Raw genomic sequence first — 19,469 nt, 5'->3', positions numbered from 1 at the left:
GACTGATATCCATAGTCATGTTTCAAGACCTTTTAATGGGTCAGACTTTCACACAGAGTAGCTACTCATAGGTGGCACTAGAGTTACAGTTTTCTTCCTTCTGGACGAGAGCTAATTTGCATACTTTTTTTCCCCATGAAGCATTGCATATAAGACTCCCAACACAAGCTAGATCTCTACAAGGACAACCAGCACCCCCTGAGAAACTTTCTGGGGTTGTTATAAGCAATATTAGATGTACATCTATGTGCCTCGAGCCTCACCGAAATGTCTATTTGGTGACTACCTAGATTAATCAGTATTGGAGAAAATATCCACTGTGTGTAGGCCATGAGTACACTTTGGGGGTCATTTACTAAGACCGGCGTTTCACACCCTTTTTAATAAATTTGTTGCAAGTTCTGCTCTTCATGTGCCAGAGCAGAAATCTACCCCAGCGCAACTCTACATCTCTCGCAACTTTTTGGAAAAGTGGCATGGGTTTCGGAAAAAGTTAAAAAGTTGCAAATTGTGTTGCAAACCGGAACTTGCACCAAAATTTGCGACTTTTGTACGCCAGAAAACTGATGTAGACGGTTAGTACATGACCCTAGAGAAGTAAACTCCACTCTTTAAGATGCCTGTTGCCATTCTTCCCCATACGGTGCGGTCGTAGGGCGTTTGGGACGGGCCGTGCTGTGGAGGAGTATTGTGCAGCCAACTAGGTCGCAGCTGCCTCTTATTTAACTAATGAAGAACGCACTGTATAGTCAGTCTGCATTGTTAATGGCACCTTTAATACCTCAAGGCCATTAACATTGTAAACCAGCTTTACAGTGCAGTCTTTATCAAATAAGAGGCAACTAAGAGGCAGATGAAGCCTTAATAGCCACAAGGTACACGAACACAGCATTGCCGCATCCTCAGCTCCCCACGATGACAGTGTGGTCTTACCTTTATTAAGCCTAATCCCTACACAGGCTTCAACTGATAGACATATAGTATAGATTTACTTAGAATAGTGTTTCATACTCCAGTCTAAAATCTACTCTAGCTATGAGCTATTTTGCTATTTGCTAAAATTAAAGGGGTATTCCCATCTCTAGGGTATTCCCTATCGCTAGGATATGCCCCTAGCAATAGATGTATGGTGACCGAAGCGATTGATTTACTTAGATCTGGATATTTTACTGTCTGTGAGCATATGAGAAGTCACAATGATATAACTGAGCAGAGTTCCAAGCCATATAGCCTATAAAATAACCAATTATGGCTACAAAGATGCCTGAGATAGCTTCTATAAGAAACTTGGTTATTAGATAATAATGTAATATGCCAGTCTTAGTGGATACATGGGTGTAGCAAGCACAGGCATACGAAAAATTTAGGTTAGTCAAGCTTTCATCTCCATAATAACCACGTAGAAATGAATACAATCATGGCTTACATGCGAGTCTTTGGCCTTTGCAACACTTGATTTTGATGAGGATTTAGGAAACATGGGCTATACATACTGTTGTACTTCTGACCTACAGGGGTCGGCGTTACTGTGTTCCAGGGCAGCTAGAAATATTGTAAATAAAGCAACACTGGCAGACATTGGCATGTTAGAAGATGATGAGAGTACTGGCTGGACCCATGGAACAGTCTTGCCACGCTCTTCGAGGAGAAGAGTGTGAAGAAGCTGATAACGCTACAGATGGCAGTTCTGTAAAGCAGGTGGTGTAAGCTAGAAAAGCAGTGCCTTCTTCTTTAGGTCGTTCCTCTTCCACAACGCCAAGCGATCAAATTCCTCGATGGTCATCTCAAAGACATGTTGGAATTCCTCTGTTGACAGGTGCCTCTTCATGGTGGTCATGAAAGAGAAGAAACAATGGAAAAGTCTTGTTAGGAACCACCTATATCTAGTGAAATTCAATATTCTTTAAGGTGTTCTTTCATGTACAAAACACATTCTTAAATTCCCATATTCAGTTAGTCGAAGAAGTGAGTAGCTTCAAACAGTGACCATCACTCTGGAGGACCCACAATGTTCACACATTAAACGGACAGCCCATTTATTAAAATAAAAAAATGTGTAACGCTTCATCTCTCCAGTGGGGGAGCTGCAGGGAAATTGAATGCTAGCTGCCAGGTTCCTCCACAGATGACAGCTGATCAGTAGGGATCTCAGCACCAGGATAAGTTTTGTCCAGCTTATTGTCGTTGGATCTAACAAATAGGTATTGTTCAGTAGAGGACAAAACTCTTTCAAGACATCTTTAAACAGAGTCACAGCTCTCTGGCAATTACCAAATGGTCTGTTTTTTTATTTAATTAATTTTCTTTATTCATTTATTCATTCAAACACTAAACAGTAATTATGTCCAGGTTGAACTGGACAGACAGATGTCTTTTTTTAGCCTTACAAACTATGTTAGTATGTAAGCTACCAGAGCCATATAATGAGTAGTTAAGAAAGGCAACTGTCTAAGGTTCCCCCAAATAGAGTACTTGGAAACTGTTCTTGTTATGTAGTGCTATGTATTGTGATGCACCAGAATGGATTTGTATGGATTAGTATGGGTTAATGATCTTAACTCTGCCCCCATGGGAAGACTTGGGCCCATCCTTAATGCAGTCTAGAGTTAGCTGAGGAAGTGAGAGGGAGCTACATGTGCTCACTCCTCAGAGCACTAGGCCTGAGCTTCAGAGAATCACCTTCCCTGAGATAACTACTTAGTGAAAGTCATCTCTATTACAAAGTACTCCAGGAAATGAGAAAGGAAAGAACCAAGTAGGTCCAGAATCTGCATTGCCTAGCACTGGAGTCAGTCACTAAGGGTTAGCTGTTGAAGTCTGATAGAGACAGTGAGAGGGACATTGCTAAAACACCTTTCACTCTTGAACACAGTCTGGCCCACCAGATCTTATAAGGGGGTATCCCATGACTAATGTAAAACATGAAAACCAGACAATATATATTAACTGACAACCTCTTTCTAACAAAGCTAGAACCAGCCCTGTACCTCACATGGATCCAGAGAGCTCCCCATTCATTGCTCTGCTAGAATTATATCAAGCTGGCAGCTCAGGGGAGTGTCTTTTCTGCTGCAGCTAAGGGGGCGTGTCTTAGCTCTGCCTATCACAGCTTAGGAGGCGTGTCCATGCACTCCCTATCACCGCTCAGAGGGCGTGTCTCAGCTATCCCTATCACAGCTCAGGAGGCAGTGAAACTGAGTATGTGCGGCCTTCTCAGTGAGCAGGTCAAAGAAATAAGAAAAAAACAAACAGCAGGTGGTGCTATACAGATACAATTTATTGAATAACTCAATGGCTGTGCTACATTTATAATCACATGCAATTACAAAAGTATTCAGATCCAGGTGTTGGTTTGAAAACTGTAGAATATTTTTCCTGGGACAAACCCTTTAATCCTGTACTCCTCAGCTGGGTATTACAGCCAACATTGCAAGAACCATATTGTCAGCCTTAGACTCTGCAGAGAAAGTTTGGAAACAGAGGGATGGAACAGTACAACTCCCATCCTGGCCTATATCCATACATTGCTATCTGGGAAGAATTACACTGAGAATTGTTTGGAACTGTGTTTGATATTGTTGGATGTACTACAACTCCCATTCTGCACTTTAGTAAAGAGAGATGTTTATACTGTATAACTGGCCAGGTTACTGACTCCAGCATAATACGCCGCTCACTACATCTACATCTCCTGAGTTGCACCCGCACCAAATCCACAACACCAAGGGCACCCCAACTACCACCAGGCAGGAGCCCTAACATTAGGGTGTATCCCGAGGGGAGAAAGAAAGGCCTTAGGGAGGGCCAGTGTGAGGATTGCCACTGATACACAATGATTATTTCAGCTATAGCCACTACTACTACTCCCATTCTGCACTCTGTTTCACCCGGGGAGGACATAATCACAGTGCCTCTCAGCTTGATCAGCGGTAGCGCTCACACTGCACTACTACTGATTATACAGAAAGATACAACTGTCAAAAGACAGCTGCAACCGTTTCATGTAGATCTCTATCACATTCTCTTCCCTACACTGATCACAGTGATCAGTGCAAGAGCAATTAGTTACAAGTGAGCGCCCTCTGGTGGCTCCTGACGTGTAACTTTCTGCATGTCAGTGAAACATTATGATGGGAGTCGGGAGCAGGTAATTTATTACAGATGGAGAGTGATATCACATCACGGCACGTTATGTTCCAAAAACCAGTAAAAAAGGTCAATTAAACATTTCTTGTCATGGGGTTATGCTATGATTGAAAATCAGACAGTCAGTGGCGACTCTAGGAACATTATATGGGGGGGGGGGGCACATAAGATACCACAGTCAAAACTGGGGGGGGGGGGCACTAATAATTTTCATCACTTAATCATACTGCTGAGAAAAACAAAATAAGTATATAAAAAAGATTACAAAATACGAGAGTATTGCAGTATGCAGGGATACCTTTTTATTGTACTAACCTAATACATTTTTTGGGGTATGAGATGACGGTTTTATTGGTACTATTTTAGGGTGCATATGACTTTTTGATCGCTTGGTATTACACTTTTTATGATGTAAGGTGACAAAAAATTGCTTTTTTGGCAGTTTTTTTAATGGTGTTTTTTATGGGTTAAGTCATGTGATATTTTTATAGAGCAGGTTCTTATGGACGCGGTGATACCTAATATGTCAACTTTTTTTATTTATTTCACTTTAGCACAATAATAGCAGTTTTGAAGCAAAAAAAAAAAATCATATTTTAGTGTCTCCATTGTCTGAGAGTAATAGCCTTTTAATTTTTTGACCGATTGTCTTAGGTAGGATCTCATTTTTTGCAGGATGAGATGGCGGTTTGATTGGTACTATTTTGGGGGGCATACGCCTTTTTGATCGCTTGGTATTTCACTTTTTGTGATGTAAGGTGACAAAAAATGGCTTTATTTAAACCGTTTTTATTTAATTTTTGTTTACGGTGTTCACCTGAGGGGTTAGGTCATGTGATATTTTTATAGAGCAGGTACTTACGGATGCCGAAATACCTAATATGTATACTTTTTTTTTATTTTTTAACTTTAACACAATAAAAGCATTTTAGAAAAGACAAAACATGTTTTAGTGTCTCCATAGTCTGAGAGCCATATTTATTTTTATTTTTGGGTGATTGTCTCATGTAGGGGCTCATTTTTGCGGGATAAGGTGACAGTTAGATTGGTATCATTTTGGCGTACATACAACTTTTTTGATCACTTTTATTACCTTTTTGGGAAGTGAGGTGGGCAAAGTTTACATTTTATCATAGTTTTTTCTTTTTTTTTTTATGGCGTTCACCATGCAGGGAAAGTAACATGACCCTTTCAGAGATCAGGTCGTTATGGACGCGGTGATTTCAAACATGTGTAGTGTATTTAATTTTTTTTAATTTTTAATCAGTGATAAATGTGCGGCTATAAGAAGAAATACATTTTTTTTTATTTTCACTTTTTTTTAAACATTTTTTTGACCCAGACCCACTTGGTTCTAGAAGATCCAGTGGGTCTGAGGCCTATATAATACCCTACAGTACACTATATAGTGTACTGTAGTGTATTGTGATTTTACACTAGCCTGACCCGGCTTAGCTATACCATGGCAAGCCGGAAGCCTGTGAAGGCTTCCAGTTGCCATGGTAACCATCGGACGCTGCCACAACAGAGCAGCGGCAAATGAGGGAGGGAGCCCCCTCCCTCTGTGATCCCGTCAAGTATCGGGTGGGTGCAATGGCACAGCAGCGCCCGATGGGAGAGGGAGGGAGCTCCCTGCCTGTTAACCTCTTCCATACAGCGGTCCCTATGGACCGCGGCATGGAAGGGGATAAACGTCTGACATCGGTGCCAGCACTGACGTCGGCCATTTCAAGCAGAGTGTCATCTGTATACTGACACTCTGCGAAACCGCTCGGCCATGCTGAAAATGGGGGAAGCGGGGATATCGCGCGTGGTAGTTCGCACGCCCGTCTGCCCGCTTGGCCATCCATAAAATGAGGAGGGGGTACATTGAAGGCTGCAGAGGGAGAGATATTATATATAAATTTTAGAAGGTTCTGGTGACTGCGGGGATCAGAACCTGTCAGCCGGCATTAAGATCGTCTGATTGGCTAGTCTGATTGGCTAATCAGAGCAATCGCTGGGCAGGGACCGCCCTCATTGGTCCCGGGCCGGTTAGCTGAGATCCCTGGCTGTGTGTAACAGCTGGGGTCTCAGCGCAGACATGGTGACGGTTTAATGACATGATGCCCCCCCCCTTGACCCCCCTGTAGCAACGCCTATGCATACAGTACATGACAATACCTTTCTAACAAAGCTAGAAACCGCCGTGTACAAAACATGGATCCAGAGTTCTCCCCATTCATTGCTCCAATTGTCCTACTAAATTTATTTCAGGCTGACAGCTCAGGAGACGTGTCCTTTTGCAGGGGGCACGTCCTTTCTGCTGCAGCTCTTTCCCAGTAACTGCCATAGCTTCAGACAGAAGATATGGCAGGTGACAGCTGAACATATAAACTGAGTGCATGCCACTATAGGGTTATTATCAGAATCAGTCAGTCTGGAGTCATTCCATTAATCCTCCTCAACCATACAGACTATACAGACAACATAGAGGATGGCCGATCATCACTCAGGACACACAACAATAATGACAGGGGCTCAATTGTGGATTTTGTGTCCAGTAAATGTGTGGGTGGGTTTTGGACGCTCATAACTGGCAATCTGACCCAGAACAAGTACTGTATGGAAAACTCACTCAACATGTAAAACGTATTAATATGTGGGGAATGCTGCTGCGGTGAGATCATACTTGTGAAAGTAACCACATCGTATGGTCTGTATTTCCTTTAAAACAAAACTTTGGCAAATATTCCTTGCATTCTGCAAAAATGAGGAGAGCTTAGGTCAATTCTGAAGAACGGGATGTAATCAGTAAAGTAATTAGGGCTGAGGTAATGGTAACATTGCCCTCTCCAGGGTATCACCAGAACTGCAAGGCTCACCGTTTAGAGGGATGAAAGTCAAAGACCGAGGAGAGCGTCTTGGCCGTGTATCAAGGCAGATACCAGTTTTAAGACCTCCTTTTCAAAAAAAAACTTTTATATTGTAACAAAAGGTGACTCTTACATGACAACCTCTTTCTAACAAAGCTAGAACCAGCCCTGTACCTCACATGGATCCAGAGATCTCCACATTCATTGCTCCAAGTTCTCTGCGTGTCCTTTCTCAGGGTGTGTGTCCTTTCTGCTGTAGTCCTCTCTCCATCACAGCTCAGAGGTGTGTCCTTTCTGCTCTAACCCTCTCCCTATCACAGCTCAGAGGTGTGTCCTTTCTGCTCTAACCCTCTCCCTATCACAGCACAGGGAACCTGTCCTTTCTGCTGTAGCCCTCTCCCTATGATAGCTTGGGGGGAGTTTCCCTTCTGCTGCAGCTCTCTACCTATTACAGCTCAGGATGTGCGTGTCATTTCTGCTGCATCCCTCTCCCTATTACAGCATAGGGGACATGTCCTTTCTGCTGTAGCCCTCTCCCTATGATAGCTTGAGGGGAGTTTCCTTTCTGCTGCAGCTCTCTACCTATTACAGCATAGGGGACATCTCCTTTCTGCTGTATCCCTCTCCCTATCACAGCTCAGGGGACATGTCCTTTCTGCTGCAGCTCTCTCCCTGTAAATGTCACAGCTTCTAATAGTAGATACAGCTTATGGCAGCTGAAAGGTGGAACTGAGCATGTGTGACCACCTCAGCAAGGTGGACAGAGAAATAAGGAAAAGAACAAAGAGCAGGTGGCGCTATACAGATACATTTTATTGAATAACTATAACTCTTTCCATATACCGTAGCTGCCTTTTACTTTCAGTGATACCCAAAAGCTTAGAGCAGGTGCACAATATTTTCAGTTGTCAGACACCATCCTATCAGGTCCTGCAAAGCCCCAGTCTCCCTTAGTAGCCATACTGCTTCCAATCACTGCCTGCCACAGCCCCCCTCATTAGTGCCCACTACAGTCCCTTCATTAAAGTCAAACACCATTTCCAATGAATCCCAGTCACTCCCATAAGTACCAGCCACAAGTTAGCATGTCTATGGTTACAGGCTACAAGTTGGGCTCCCCTGTATTAGAGAGCACTGGCGCTATAATGCCTTTAAGATGGAGGCAGCACCCACCTAAAAGTTTAGCATTATGGTCTACCTTGTGTTAGTGAGGTCAAAATGTTGGAACCTCTTTTGTGGACTGACAGGGTTGGGGAGATGAATGTGTTTTTATAACATTGTAAAGCGAGATGGCGGTTGTTCTCCAAGTACATGCTGGGGTTGGCAACAGAGAAGAGGGGGACCCCCAGTGACCACGAACTGTTAGCAGAGCGATCACTTTGAGATGGAGTGATAAGCGTAGCAGGGAAGTTGTTAGATAGGGATACCATCCCACCCAAAAGGAGCTACAGAAACCAAGTTTATGTCCAAACAGAGGGGGGCGGAGTGGCCTAGTGAATGGTAAGTGTAGTGCCCTGGAGCAGGGGTACATTGAAGTTTGGACATTTGCCCCTATTTCCCCTATGCAAAGTCATTAAATAAAAATAAAAAATAGTCATATATATATACACTCACCTAAAGAATTATTAGGAACACCATACTAATACGGTGTTGGACCCCCTTTTGCCTTCAGAACTGCCTTAATTCTACATGGCATTGATTCAACAAGGTGCTGATAGCATTCTTTAGAAATGTTGGCCCATATTGATAGGATAGCATCTTGCAGTTGATGGAGATTTGAGGGATGCACATCCAGGGCACGAAGCTCCCGTTCCACCACATCCCAAAGATGGTCTATTGGGTTGAGATCTGGTGACTGTGGGGGCCATTTTAGTACAGTGAACTCATTGTCATGTTCAAGAAACCCATTTGAAATGATTCGAGCTTTGTGACACGGTGCATTATCCTGCTGGAAGTAGCCATCAGAGGATGGGTACATGGTGGTCATGAAGGGATGGACATGGTCAGAAACAATGCTCAGGTAGCCCGTGGAATTTAAACGATGGCCAATTGGCACTAAGGGGCCTAAAGTGTGCCCAGAAAACATCCCCCACACGATTACACCACCACCAGCAGCCTGCACAGTAGTAACAAGGCATGATGGATACATGTTCTCATTCTGTTTACGCCAAATTCGGACCATTTGAATGTCTCAACAGAAATCGAGACTCATCAGACCAGGCAACATTTTTCCAGTCTTCAACAGTCCAATTTTGGTGAGCTCGTGCAAATTGTAGCCTCTTTTTCCTATTTGTAGTAGAGATGAGTGGTATCCAGTGGGGTCTTCTGCTGTTGTAGCCCACCTTTCTTTCCCATTCTGACATTCAGTTTGGAGTTCAGGAGATTGTCTTGACCAGGACCACAACCCTACATGCATTGAAGCAACTGCCATGTGATTGGTTGACTAGATAATCGCATTAATGAGAAATAGAACAGGTGTTCCTAATAAGTCTTTAGGTGAGTGTATATCCCGTTAATTTGCATTGTGTTTGCATGGCACTGTGGAAAGGGTTAATGAACACAGAGACTTTTGGGATTTTCTAGGTACTAATGAGAAGCTGGTAATTTTCCAGAGCTACCATAGGGTTTAAAGAAGAGCATATTTTGGAGGTAAAAACAGACTTGTTTATTACCAAAACCAGACAGACTGACCTTTTGGATGTCTGGTTTAGCTCCGTTATTATGTCTAAAAACCTGCTTTTGTCTGGAAAAACTGCCTCATGTCTGGGAAAATCTCATTGCCATTGAGTATCATTGAAGGTCTAATGCAAGTCTATGAGAGATGGGAGTTGTAACATTGTATTTGTTTGTGCTGAGTTTCTCCACTCCACCCCTCCCACTAGAAGGTTGTAGTTCAGCCAGAAACTGTATATAAGGAGAGCAATCAGAGCCCCTAGTGTTCTGCAGTTAGGACTCAGTGCTTAGAAGAGGAGACTCTGCCAGACTACTGAGTGACCAGAAGAAGACGCTGAGACAGGGATACTCTGCCACAGACCCTGGATCACCAGCCTTGGACCAGGATACCAGCCTTTTGAGAGAGAGAGGGGCATCTAGCTCAGGCCTTTCCTAAGCATCAAACCTTTCTTCTGCCAGGGAGGAGACTAAGAAGCCAGCCCTATGCTTTGCCTGTATTGTATTTACCTGAATTCCCACAGTAAAGAATCACACTGGTTTACTGCAGACCCTGACTTTCTGGACCTAATTCCCATTGGGGTACACCACTCCTTACATTCCCGTCCGGAGAGAAGCAACAAGTGGTCACACCTCGACAGTGTCCGGGACGCCCAGTGTAATGTTGGGGCCTCCCCAAACCCGGCCACTGCACATCCCTTCTTAACTCCGGTGAGGGGAACCAGCTAACCTACGCCAGCTGGTTGGTGGCATTGAAGATTTGGAGCACCGCGAGGGACCCAGAACAGCTGGCCCTGGGAGAGCACTGTGGACAAAGTAGGTACTGAACACATGGATGAAAGGCTACCTTGTCAGATGTGGTTGTAAAACATATTTTGCCAATGTGTGATTTTGCTTGGAGGCTCTTCCATTTTCAGTCTAAGGTTCTGTATTGTTTGTGGCTTCTTCATCTGGAAGTTAGTTCTTTGACTTTATTACTTAACCCTTGAATTTACTGTCTGGAGTCACCTTACCCTGCATAGCCATCCAGCAAGGGTATACAAACAAGAAGAAGTGGCTCCTCAGGGATTAACCTTTGCACCCCATTTCCATAACCCTTAGACCGAATTCTCCAATTCTCCACCACCATTCGCTAACACTGCAGGTACTTTGTAGAGCAAGTTCTCAACACCTAATAGCAAAAGGGATAGGAACAAGAACGGGCCTCTGTTATACAAGGCAGAGTTGGATTTATAGAAAATTGGGCCCTGGGCAGGAAGGCAAAATAGGGACCCCCCGCTAGTCATATTTAAAATCTGTTATAATTTCAAAATCAATTCTTGGTCTAGGAGATTAGGACATTTTTAGTTGTAATCTCCCTGGTGGTCTAAGGCAATGAAGGGGTTCATTTCACATTCTCCAGTGGTCTAGGTAGTAAAAGGGTTCAATAATAAGTCCAGTTATGTTTTTCAGAGCCCCATCCTCTAGGGTAATACTAGGGAATATGGGCCGTGGATAACTACCCATTTTGCAACACGGCCCTACTCCCAGGCCCCCATGGTCTCTCTCTATGGTACATACACCTTGTCATCCAGAGATATTTCACAGATGGTGGCCTAAGGCTTCCACAGGTGTATTATATTATAGGCAGCAGCTCAGATTGAAGGTCTCAGCTTTCCAGGGTTACTTTTAGAAACCCCTTTATAGTCCATCTTTGGACTGTATATTGATTCAGGTGTTCAGCATTACGACGCGCCTCACAGAAATACCCTGCATTAACGTTCCCCTCACACATGGTTGGCGTATTTAGTATTTGTCCCTCCTGAACTCCAGGACATCCGCGAGCCTTTGATCTCTTCTGAGCGGTACGCCAAGGCCACACCTGCTCTAAGACGAGTAGATCAAGAGCAACGCTGAATAAACATCAGGATTGGTAAGTAGCTTCACGTCTTATTAAGAAGAGGAGCCAAGGGGTCTCTTATCTGTCCAAAACAAACCAAATGTCCCCAAACATAAATTCCGATTAAAGGAGCACTTTTAACCTAAGTGCACGGCAGCTGTCAACAGGCCCCCGCTGTTATCGGATAATGAGACATATCCATTCACGAATTCCAGATGTCCAAAGTTTTCTCACATTACTGGTGAGATATCGTTTTTTTTTTATAATCCTGGCTTAAAAAACGAAATGAGACAGCAAAAGCAAAATCACTTGCTGAGTAATCAGGAGAGGAACACATTGAAGTGTTTAAGGGGAGAAGTACCAATCTGAACAAACAAGGTCCTTTGGTGAGTGATGTTCAAAATGCGCAGCGGCTGCTTGGCACGTTGGATATATGATGGGGAGGACAAAGGAGAAAACAGGGCTTTTCACATTCTTGTGGGCATAAATATGGGCCTTTCAATTCAGTAACGTGGCCATCTTGGACGTAACACCTGTGGCGCGACGTTGTGTAGCACTGCAACCCTTAAAGTGAATGGAGACGTAGCACGACTCGCCAGCTGCCACCACTGCAACCCCAGAATCACCCAAAAAATAATTCCAACGCTGTTGGATTCTTTGTCATTCTGTAGTCAAGGTCGCGACATCTTGCGGGTCGAGCTGTGACCCTATTCAGTTCTATGGCCACAGCAATCCTTGGTTGCATAACGGGTGTTGCAGCCAAGATGGCCATCCAGCCCCGCCTCACAGTTAAACACATGGGTGGTTGGTTTTAAAGAGAATTTGCTGTTTCAATTAATCCTTCTACTGATTATCCCGCACTATGCGCCCGTAGCGGGAAAACTACGATTGGCTTGTGAATGCGTTTCGAGTGCAAGGAAAGCTGCTTGTAATCAGCAGCAACTTCTCTATGCACAGTAAGGCAATGATAGCCAATGGTGTTGCACTGTGACATGCAACATGACTGGTGCAAAAAATCCATCCAAGTTGGATTTTTGTGCGACTGTCACAGCCGCAGCATGTCACCAGCAGAGACATATATAAAAAGGGGATTGACAAGACGGAACAGCCCCTTAAAGGGGTATTCCCGTCTAAGACAATGGGGGCATATCTCTAGGATATGCCCCCACTGTCTGATAGGTGCGGGTCCCACCTCTGGGGCACGCACTTATCTCGTAAAAACGCAGCCTAAAACACAGCCTGCAATGTGGTGGCCGGCAGTGCCGGGTCCGGCCACCAAGCATTCCTATTAGCCCGCCGACAAAAAAAATGAGCGGCACGCTCGGCTATTTTCAGAATCTCCATAGAAATGAATGGGAGCGCACCGCACCACTTCCATTCACTTCTATGGGGGCAGACGAAAATAGCTGTGCCAGCACAATTTTTGGCGGCCCCAAAGAAATTAATGAAGGGCGGCCGTGCAGGCGCTGTGCGCTCTCCTTCACTTTGCTGGCTGCCTTTACGAGATAGGTGCGGGTATACGATATTGGCCCCATTGTCTGACCCTTTAAGGCGTCTTTCACACAAACGATACGGATCGTGTCAGGATCTGTTCAGGGAAAAACTGATGGTTTTGCGCGCAGATTCTATTGGTTTTGTCTGAGATTGCATTCAGTGTGTGCGTTTTTTCCATGCACATCGTATCCGGATTGCATACATGTTTCACGCATGTAAAGAAAAACGGAAGAATAACAATCTACAGACGTGGACAAAATTGTTGGTACCCTTTGGTCAATGAAAGAAAAAGTCACAATGGTCACAGAAATAACTTTAATCTGACAAAAGTAATAATAAATTAAAATTCTATAAATGTTAACCAATGAAAGTCAGACATTGTTTTTCAACCATGCTTCAACAGAATTATGTAAAAAAATAAACTCATGAAACAGGCATGGACAAAAATGATGGTACCCCTAACTTAATATTTTGTTGCGCAACCTTTTGAGGCAATCACTGCAATCAAACGCTTCCTGTAACTGTCAATGAGACATCTGCACCTCTCAGCAGGTATTTTGGCCCACTCCTCATGAGCAAACTGCTCCAGTTGTGTCCGGTTTGAAGGGTGCCTTTTCCAGACTGCATGTTTCAGCTCCTTCCAAAGATGCTCAATAGGATTGAGGTCAGGGCTCATAGAAGGCCACTTTAGAATAGTCCAATTTTTTCCTCTTAGCCATTCTTGGGTGTTTTTAGCGGTGTGTTTTGGGTCATTGTCCTGTTGCAAGACCCATGACCTGCGACTGAGACCAAGCTTTCTGACACTGGCTAGTACATTTCTCTCTAGAATTCCTTGATAGTCTTGAGATTTCATTGTACCCTGCACAGATTCAAGACACCCTGTGCCAGACGCAGCAAAGCAGCCCCAGAACATAACAGAGCCTCCTCCATGTTTCACAGTAGGGACAGTGTTCTTTTCTTGATATTCTTCATTTTTTCGTCTGTGAACATACAGCTGATGTGCCTTGGCAAAAACTTCGATTTTTGTCTCATCTGTCCACAGGACATTCTCCCAGAAGCTTTGTGGCTTGTCAACATGTAGTTTGGCATATTCCAGTCTTGCTTTTTTATGATTCGTTTTCAACAATGGTGTCCTCCTTGGTCGTCTCCCATGTAGTCCACTTTGGCTCAAACAACGACGGATGGTGCGATCTGACACTGATGTTCCTTGAGCATGAAGTTCACCTTGAATCTCTTTAGAAGTCTTTCTAGGCTCTTTTGTTACCATTCGGATTATCCGTCTCTTAGATTTGTCATCAATTTTCCTCCTGCGGCCACGTCCAGGGAGGTTGGCTACAGTCCCATGGATCTTAAACTTATGAATAATATGTGCAACTGTACTCACAGGAACATCTAGTTGCTTGGAGATGGTCTTATAGCCTTTACCTTTAACATGCTTGTCTATAATTTTCTTTCTGATCTCTTGAGACAGCTCTTTCCTTTGCTTCCTCTGGTCCATGTCGAGTGTGGTACACACCATATCACCAAACAACACAGTGATTACCTGGAGCCATATATATAGGCCCAATGGCTGATTACAAGGTTGTAGACACCTGTGATGCTAATTAGTGGACACACCTTGAATTAACATGTCCCTTTGGTCACATTATGTTCTGTGTTTTCTAGGGGTACCATCATTTTTGTCCATGCCTGTTTCATGAGTTTATTTTTTTACATAATTCTGTTGAAGCATGGTTGAAAAACAATGTCTGACTTTCATTGGTTAACATTTATAGAATTTTAATTTATTATTACTTTTGTCAGATTAAAGTTATTTCTGTGACCATTGTGACTTTTTCTTTCATTGACCAAAGGGTACCAACAATTTTGTCCACGTCTGTACATCTTCTAGCAACCGTCAGTGAAAAACACATTGCATCCGGATGTCTTCCATTTTTCACACAAGCCTCATTCACTTCTATGAAGCCAGGGCTGCCTGAAAAATACAGAACAGCTGCCATTTTTCCTGAACGCAGAGATGATGCGTGACATACGACGTTCATGTGTACAGATCCACTGAAATGAATGGTCAGGATTCAGTCCAGGCATCGCTTCTGGACGGAAAACTCACTTTACAAACTGCTAGCAATTCATTTTAATTCATAACTTCTAGTAGGAATAATAAAGGAATGGCACAACACAGCCATAAGAATAGATGCTCCAGAATTAATATTACATGGGGGATGCAAGTAGTTGCTAAAGCAGACATGTCAGGAGAGGGGACAGCTCCTCGTTAAAGGGTCAATGATGAACACACAGAGCCGCTTTACCTCCAGTCTGGTCCGGTCCACTTCTTTAGGGAGCTTCACCCTCAATTGGTTTGTTACAATCAGCATTTCATAGGGATAGATCTAGGATGGAGAAACAGAGCAGAGAGCTCAGACATATGTCCCCGTGCCTTCAGGTGATAAAAAACGTAGACTTTACATACTTGAATCCATAATGTCACATAGAATGGTAAGGTCATAAGAAAAGCACAGACAGTGTAACCTTGTACGGGAGAGGTGAATGGGTGCTGTCTAACTGCTCTGGGCTCACGCCTCTTACCTTGTACTCTGTGGGGAGAAAACACATGACAATTAATGGGGTTGTACACTCCAATCTATGATGTTACTTATAATAGCTCCCTGCTTCCCCATAATATTCAACTGTCTTTGGATACACATGTATATTGGTTGTGGACTTCACTGCATTTTGGTTGGGGTTAGAAGTTTCAGGCCCCTTACCATAATATAGAGACAGATTAGCCATCCATTAAAGGACTACACCACACAGATGGTATTGTAGAATTACAGATTGAAAGAAAGAATATATATATATAGACAGAGAATTTGAACCTCTCTGGCCGAATTGAAACGATTGCGTAGTTTAAATGGGTACTAGGAGAGGACAACTAGGCTGTCTATCTCCTATATGGTAAAGACTGTGCCTACCCTTGTTAGTGCATGTATGTACCAACTGCCAAGTTGCTTTAGTAACGCTGACTTGTTTCACCAAAAACCAGGCTCATTATTGTGTGGCACCACCATCTGCACAGCCCACTGACACCAAGGGCACCCCACCTATTACCAGGCAGGAGACCCGAAACCAGGAGGTGCCCCAAGGTGAAGAAAGGGTGGGCCCCTCCCTTCAATGAGCAGCCCGGAGTGAGGACCGCTATTGTGAGTACTACTCATTTCTCCATCCTCCATGACAACTTCTACTGCAGTCCCTATAAGCAATGTTGGACAGCTTACCAGGAACCTGGTATAACCCAAAGAATCCAAGCTTATTCCTGCAACTAGGGGAGCTCACTGCCTTAAGATTTTTAGAAGTCCCTTTGAGTTCAATATTAGCTGCATAAGTCTATATGCAGTTAGCTCCCCCTAGTGGTGGCAGCAGTCAGCCAATATTTTGTCATTGAATTCTATGACCTTGTGATGCAAAGCAGTGGATTTGGAGCTTTTTTGTACTACACAATAAGGCTCTCAGAGATAAGGATGGTAGGGTTTTCTTTGTTTTGCCAGGAGGAACTATGATTTCTGTGTTTGGGGCAGGTATGATGAAGAAAAGGCTTATGCTATGATCACATGTTGAACTCTATGTTTATGAAAAGACATTACAAAAGTAAAGAGGAAATGATAGTTTCAGATACTGTTATAAGGTTGAACCTTTGAGGAGGATTTAGGCCCCTAAATAGGGTTGCCTTCAGGCTGTTAAACCCCCAGTCTAGCCAATATTCTCACCTGGAGTCAAGTGGCGGCATTAAACTTGTACTGGTGACATTAAAAAAAGTTGTCCGGGTTCAGGGCTGAACTCGGATATCACCTCTTCTGTATTGACATAGTATGTATGAGAGGAGCATCAGAGTATTTCCTTGCTCCGATGCTCCCCTTTGCCTGGCTACATCGTGCAACAGGAGCCACTGTTTGTTGTGAGCCGGTAATTTTCCCTTCAGTAGCCAAAAAGGTATGAGATACCTCCTTGCTACTAATGGCTCTATTTCAGGCTGTATAGCAGCTATAGATACAAGCCGGGTCTTGGTTTTAAGCTAGGAAGCTTCAAAACAAGACCAGTATTGTGGTGGTAGAGTGGAGATAGAACTTTTAGAAACCAGGTTGGGAGTTACCTGCAGATCTCACTCCCGACCTGGAGATAATACCTGCTATACAGCCTGAGATAGAACAAGTTGAAGTACCCTTCCCCCCCTAGCTGGAGAAGAGGCACAGATCCTCCTGTCCCTGTGTAGCTATACAAGACCCAAGGGGAGGGGTAACATGGACTTCTTTGCATGTTATCAACCCCTCATCCCCCATTAATCCAAGATCGTATGGGGGGAGGGGGTGTCTTTCTATTCCAGAAAAGTAGAGAAAATATGAGCACTTGTTCTAAATTACCACTCTGCACCTATTTAGCCTGTTCATTGACGCCATGACCAAGATGTTTACCAGCATCCAGATCACAGCGTCCAGTAAGTGACTTTTTGAAGCCAGAATTCTGGAGTGCAGGGCTTGTTAATCCCCCATAAAGTACAGTCACATATAGACAATAATAATACCATGAATTGGGTGAACCTGTACCTTTCATGCCCCAGCTGGAATCATCATCCAAATTGTTCTGACCAAAGTTTGCAGCCTGGAGAATAGAATTGGTAAAACTGAAACAAGGTTCTTGTCGTTCATTTCTAACAGATGCCTAACATCAAACTGAATATCCAGGGGACAGGCTGAAGAAATGTACCATGACTGCTGAAGGCAATGCTTCGTTTTACTAATTCCTCTGCTTTGTACTGTACATTTGTGCCGCTGTGCTATGAATTGTACACTGTATTGTGCATTTTCTTACATAAATGTATCGTATTGTATTGATAAATGATCTGCTTCAGCAGTCGGAACCCAGCGCTTTGTCAGGAAAACCATGGCCACTTCATGCTGATAATGGTGAGGGTTGCAGGAGTCAGACCTCACCAATCAGTCGTTGCTGGCATATCTAATTAACATGCTATCAAAGAGGCACCTTTTAATTTAAAGGGAATGTGTCATCAGAAAATGTCCTATTGTTTAAAATCATGTGCATATGTTAAAGGAAACCTGTCACCAGTTTTATGGTGTCCTAACTAAGGGCAACATAAATAAGTGACTGATTCTCTTAGCAAAATGCTGGGTCACTTTCTTTAATTGACCCAGTCAATCTGCCAACATCTTGTAAATGCTTTAGCTGATAATGCTGAGTCCTGAATATTCATGAGCGCCTGACTCTCCCCGCCCACCTGCTGCTGATTGACTGTTATTTTCCATATGAATCAAAGCAGGTGGGCAGGGGAGTGGCTATAGCTATGAATTAAATAAACGCTGGATTCACTGACATCACGCTGGACTCAAATCAGCTCATTAGCATGCAGCATCTTTGTGTGTATATTATGAGGTAACCATCTGTCAGACCGGTAAGTGAATACATATTTTTAGTAGTTAATGATTGTATATAATTAGTTAGATTATAATCAAATATCCACATGACAGGTTCCCTTTAAACATAATTTTAAAGAATTTTAGGGGATGTTAGTTTTAATTTTAGATATCACTAGCTATATAAAATAACACATAAAATCCTGCAGTTTTCACATTGGCCAATAAGCCTAAACATATGCTGAGACTTCCTATTCTGTAGAAATCACTTCTCAGCAGTCATCTCATTATCATCACAGGCAGGTTTACAATGATAGCACGTAGATAGACAGATAGATAGATATAAGATGAGGGATAAAGATGATAGATAGATTAGATAGATAGATAACCCAGGATCAACTATTCAAAATAGGAAATGTCACAGCTCCTTCCCCTCCCTGCACAATGACCTTTGAACATATCACAGAACAGGCTCACAACACTCTCCTTTAGAAGTCAGTGAGTCATCTCATGTTTCATTGACAAACTGAAATCTGCTACATCTGTATCTTCAGATCCTACTGAGCTTTAGAATAGCAACTCAGGGATGACAGATTCCTATGAAAATGATCTACCTTTCAGCTACACTGAGAAATAATATACAGTCATGGTCCATCAGAAAAGGAAGGATTTTTGTGAAATCATGTAACTAGATAACCTGGCATAACTGTGAACACAACAGAAAAAGAACAGAAATAGTATTGCGCACTTACTCGATTTAGTCCGTTTTTACCATATCCAGGTAGGGATGCAGACTTGGAGTAAGGTAACCCTATAGACCAAAACACAAGGAATAGGTTATATCCTAAACTGATGCATAAGAGAACTCAGAGGTAGTCAAGATGCCATCTTACATATTCTATGTGCTTTAATCCAGCCCCGTCTATATATTTAGAGCACTGTGCTACAATGCTTGAATTAACGTGCTTTGTGTTGCATATGTACGTACTTTCTCATAACAGC

General features: G+C 43.2%; 1 protein-coding gene across 9 annotated transcripts in view; it reads right to left on the bottom strand.

The window, feature by feature from the left end:
- Window positions 1-1,049: 1,049 nt before the first annotated feature.
- The window catches only part of ABLIM2 (actin binding LIM protein family member 2), a 196,031-nt gene continuing 177,611 nt past the window's right edge, over window positions 1,050-19,469 (bottom strand). For all 9 annotated transcript variants that reach the window (XM_044295879.1, XM_044295878.1, XM_044295880.1 and 6 more), the window contains 5 exons: window positions 19,220-19,278; window positions 17,643-17,697; window positions 15,631-15,638; window positions 15,354-15,434; window positions 1,050-1,822 (listed from right to left, as the gene is read on the bottom strand). In XM_044295879.1, coding sequence (XP_044151814.1) covers window positions 1,709-1,822; window positions 15,354-15,434; window positions 15,631-15,638; window positions 17,643-17,697; window positions 19,220-19,278 — 317 coding nt within the window. In that variant the 3' untranslated portion in view covers window positions 1,050-1,708. The remainder of the gene's footprint in view (window positions 1,823-15,353; window positions 15,435-15,630; window positions 15,639-17,642; window positions 17,698-19,219; window positions 19,279-19,469) is intronic.

This window comes from Bufo gargarizans, chromosome 1 (assembly GCF_014858855.1).
Source record: "Bufo gargarizans isolate SCDJY-AF-19 chromosome 1, ASM1485885v1, whole genome shotgun sequence".
In the NCBI taxonomy this organism is placed as follows: domain Eukaryota; kingdom Metazoa; phylum Chordata; class Amphibia; order Anura; family Bufonidae; genus Bufo; species Bufo gargarizans.
This window is presented reverse-complemented; position numbering and strand designations above follow the sequence as displayed.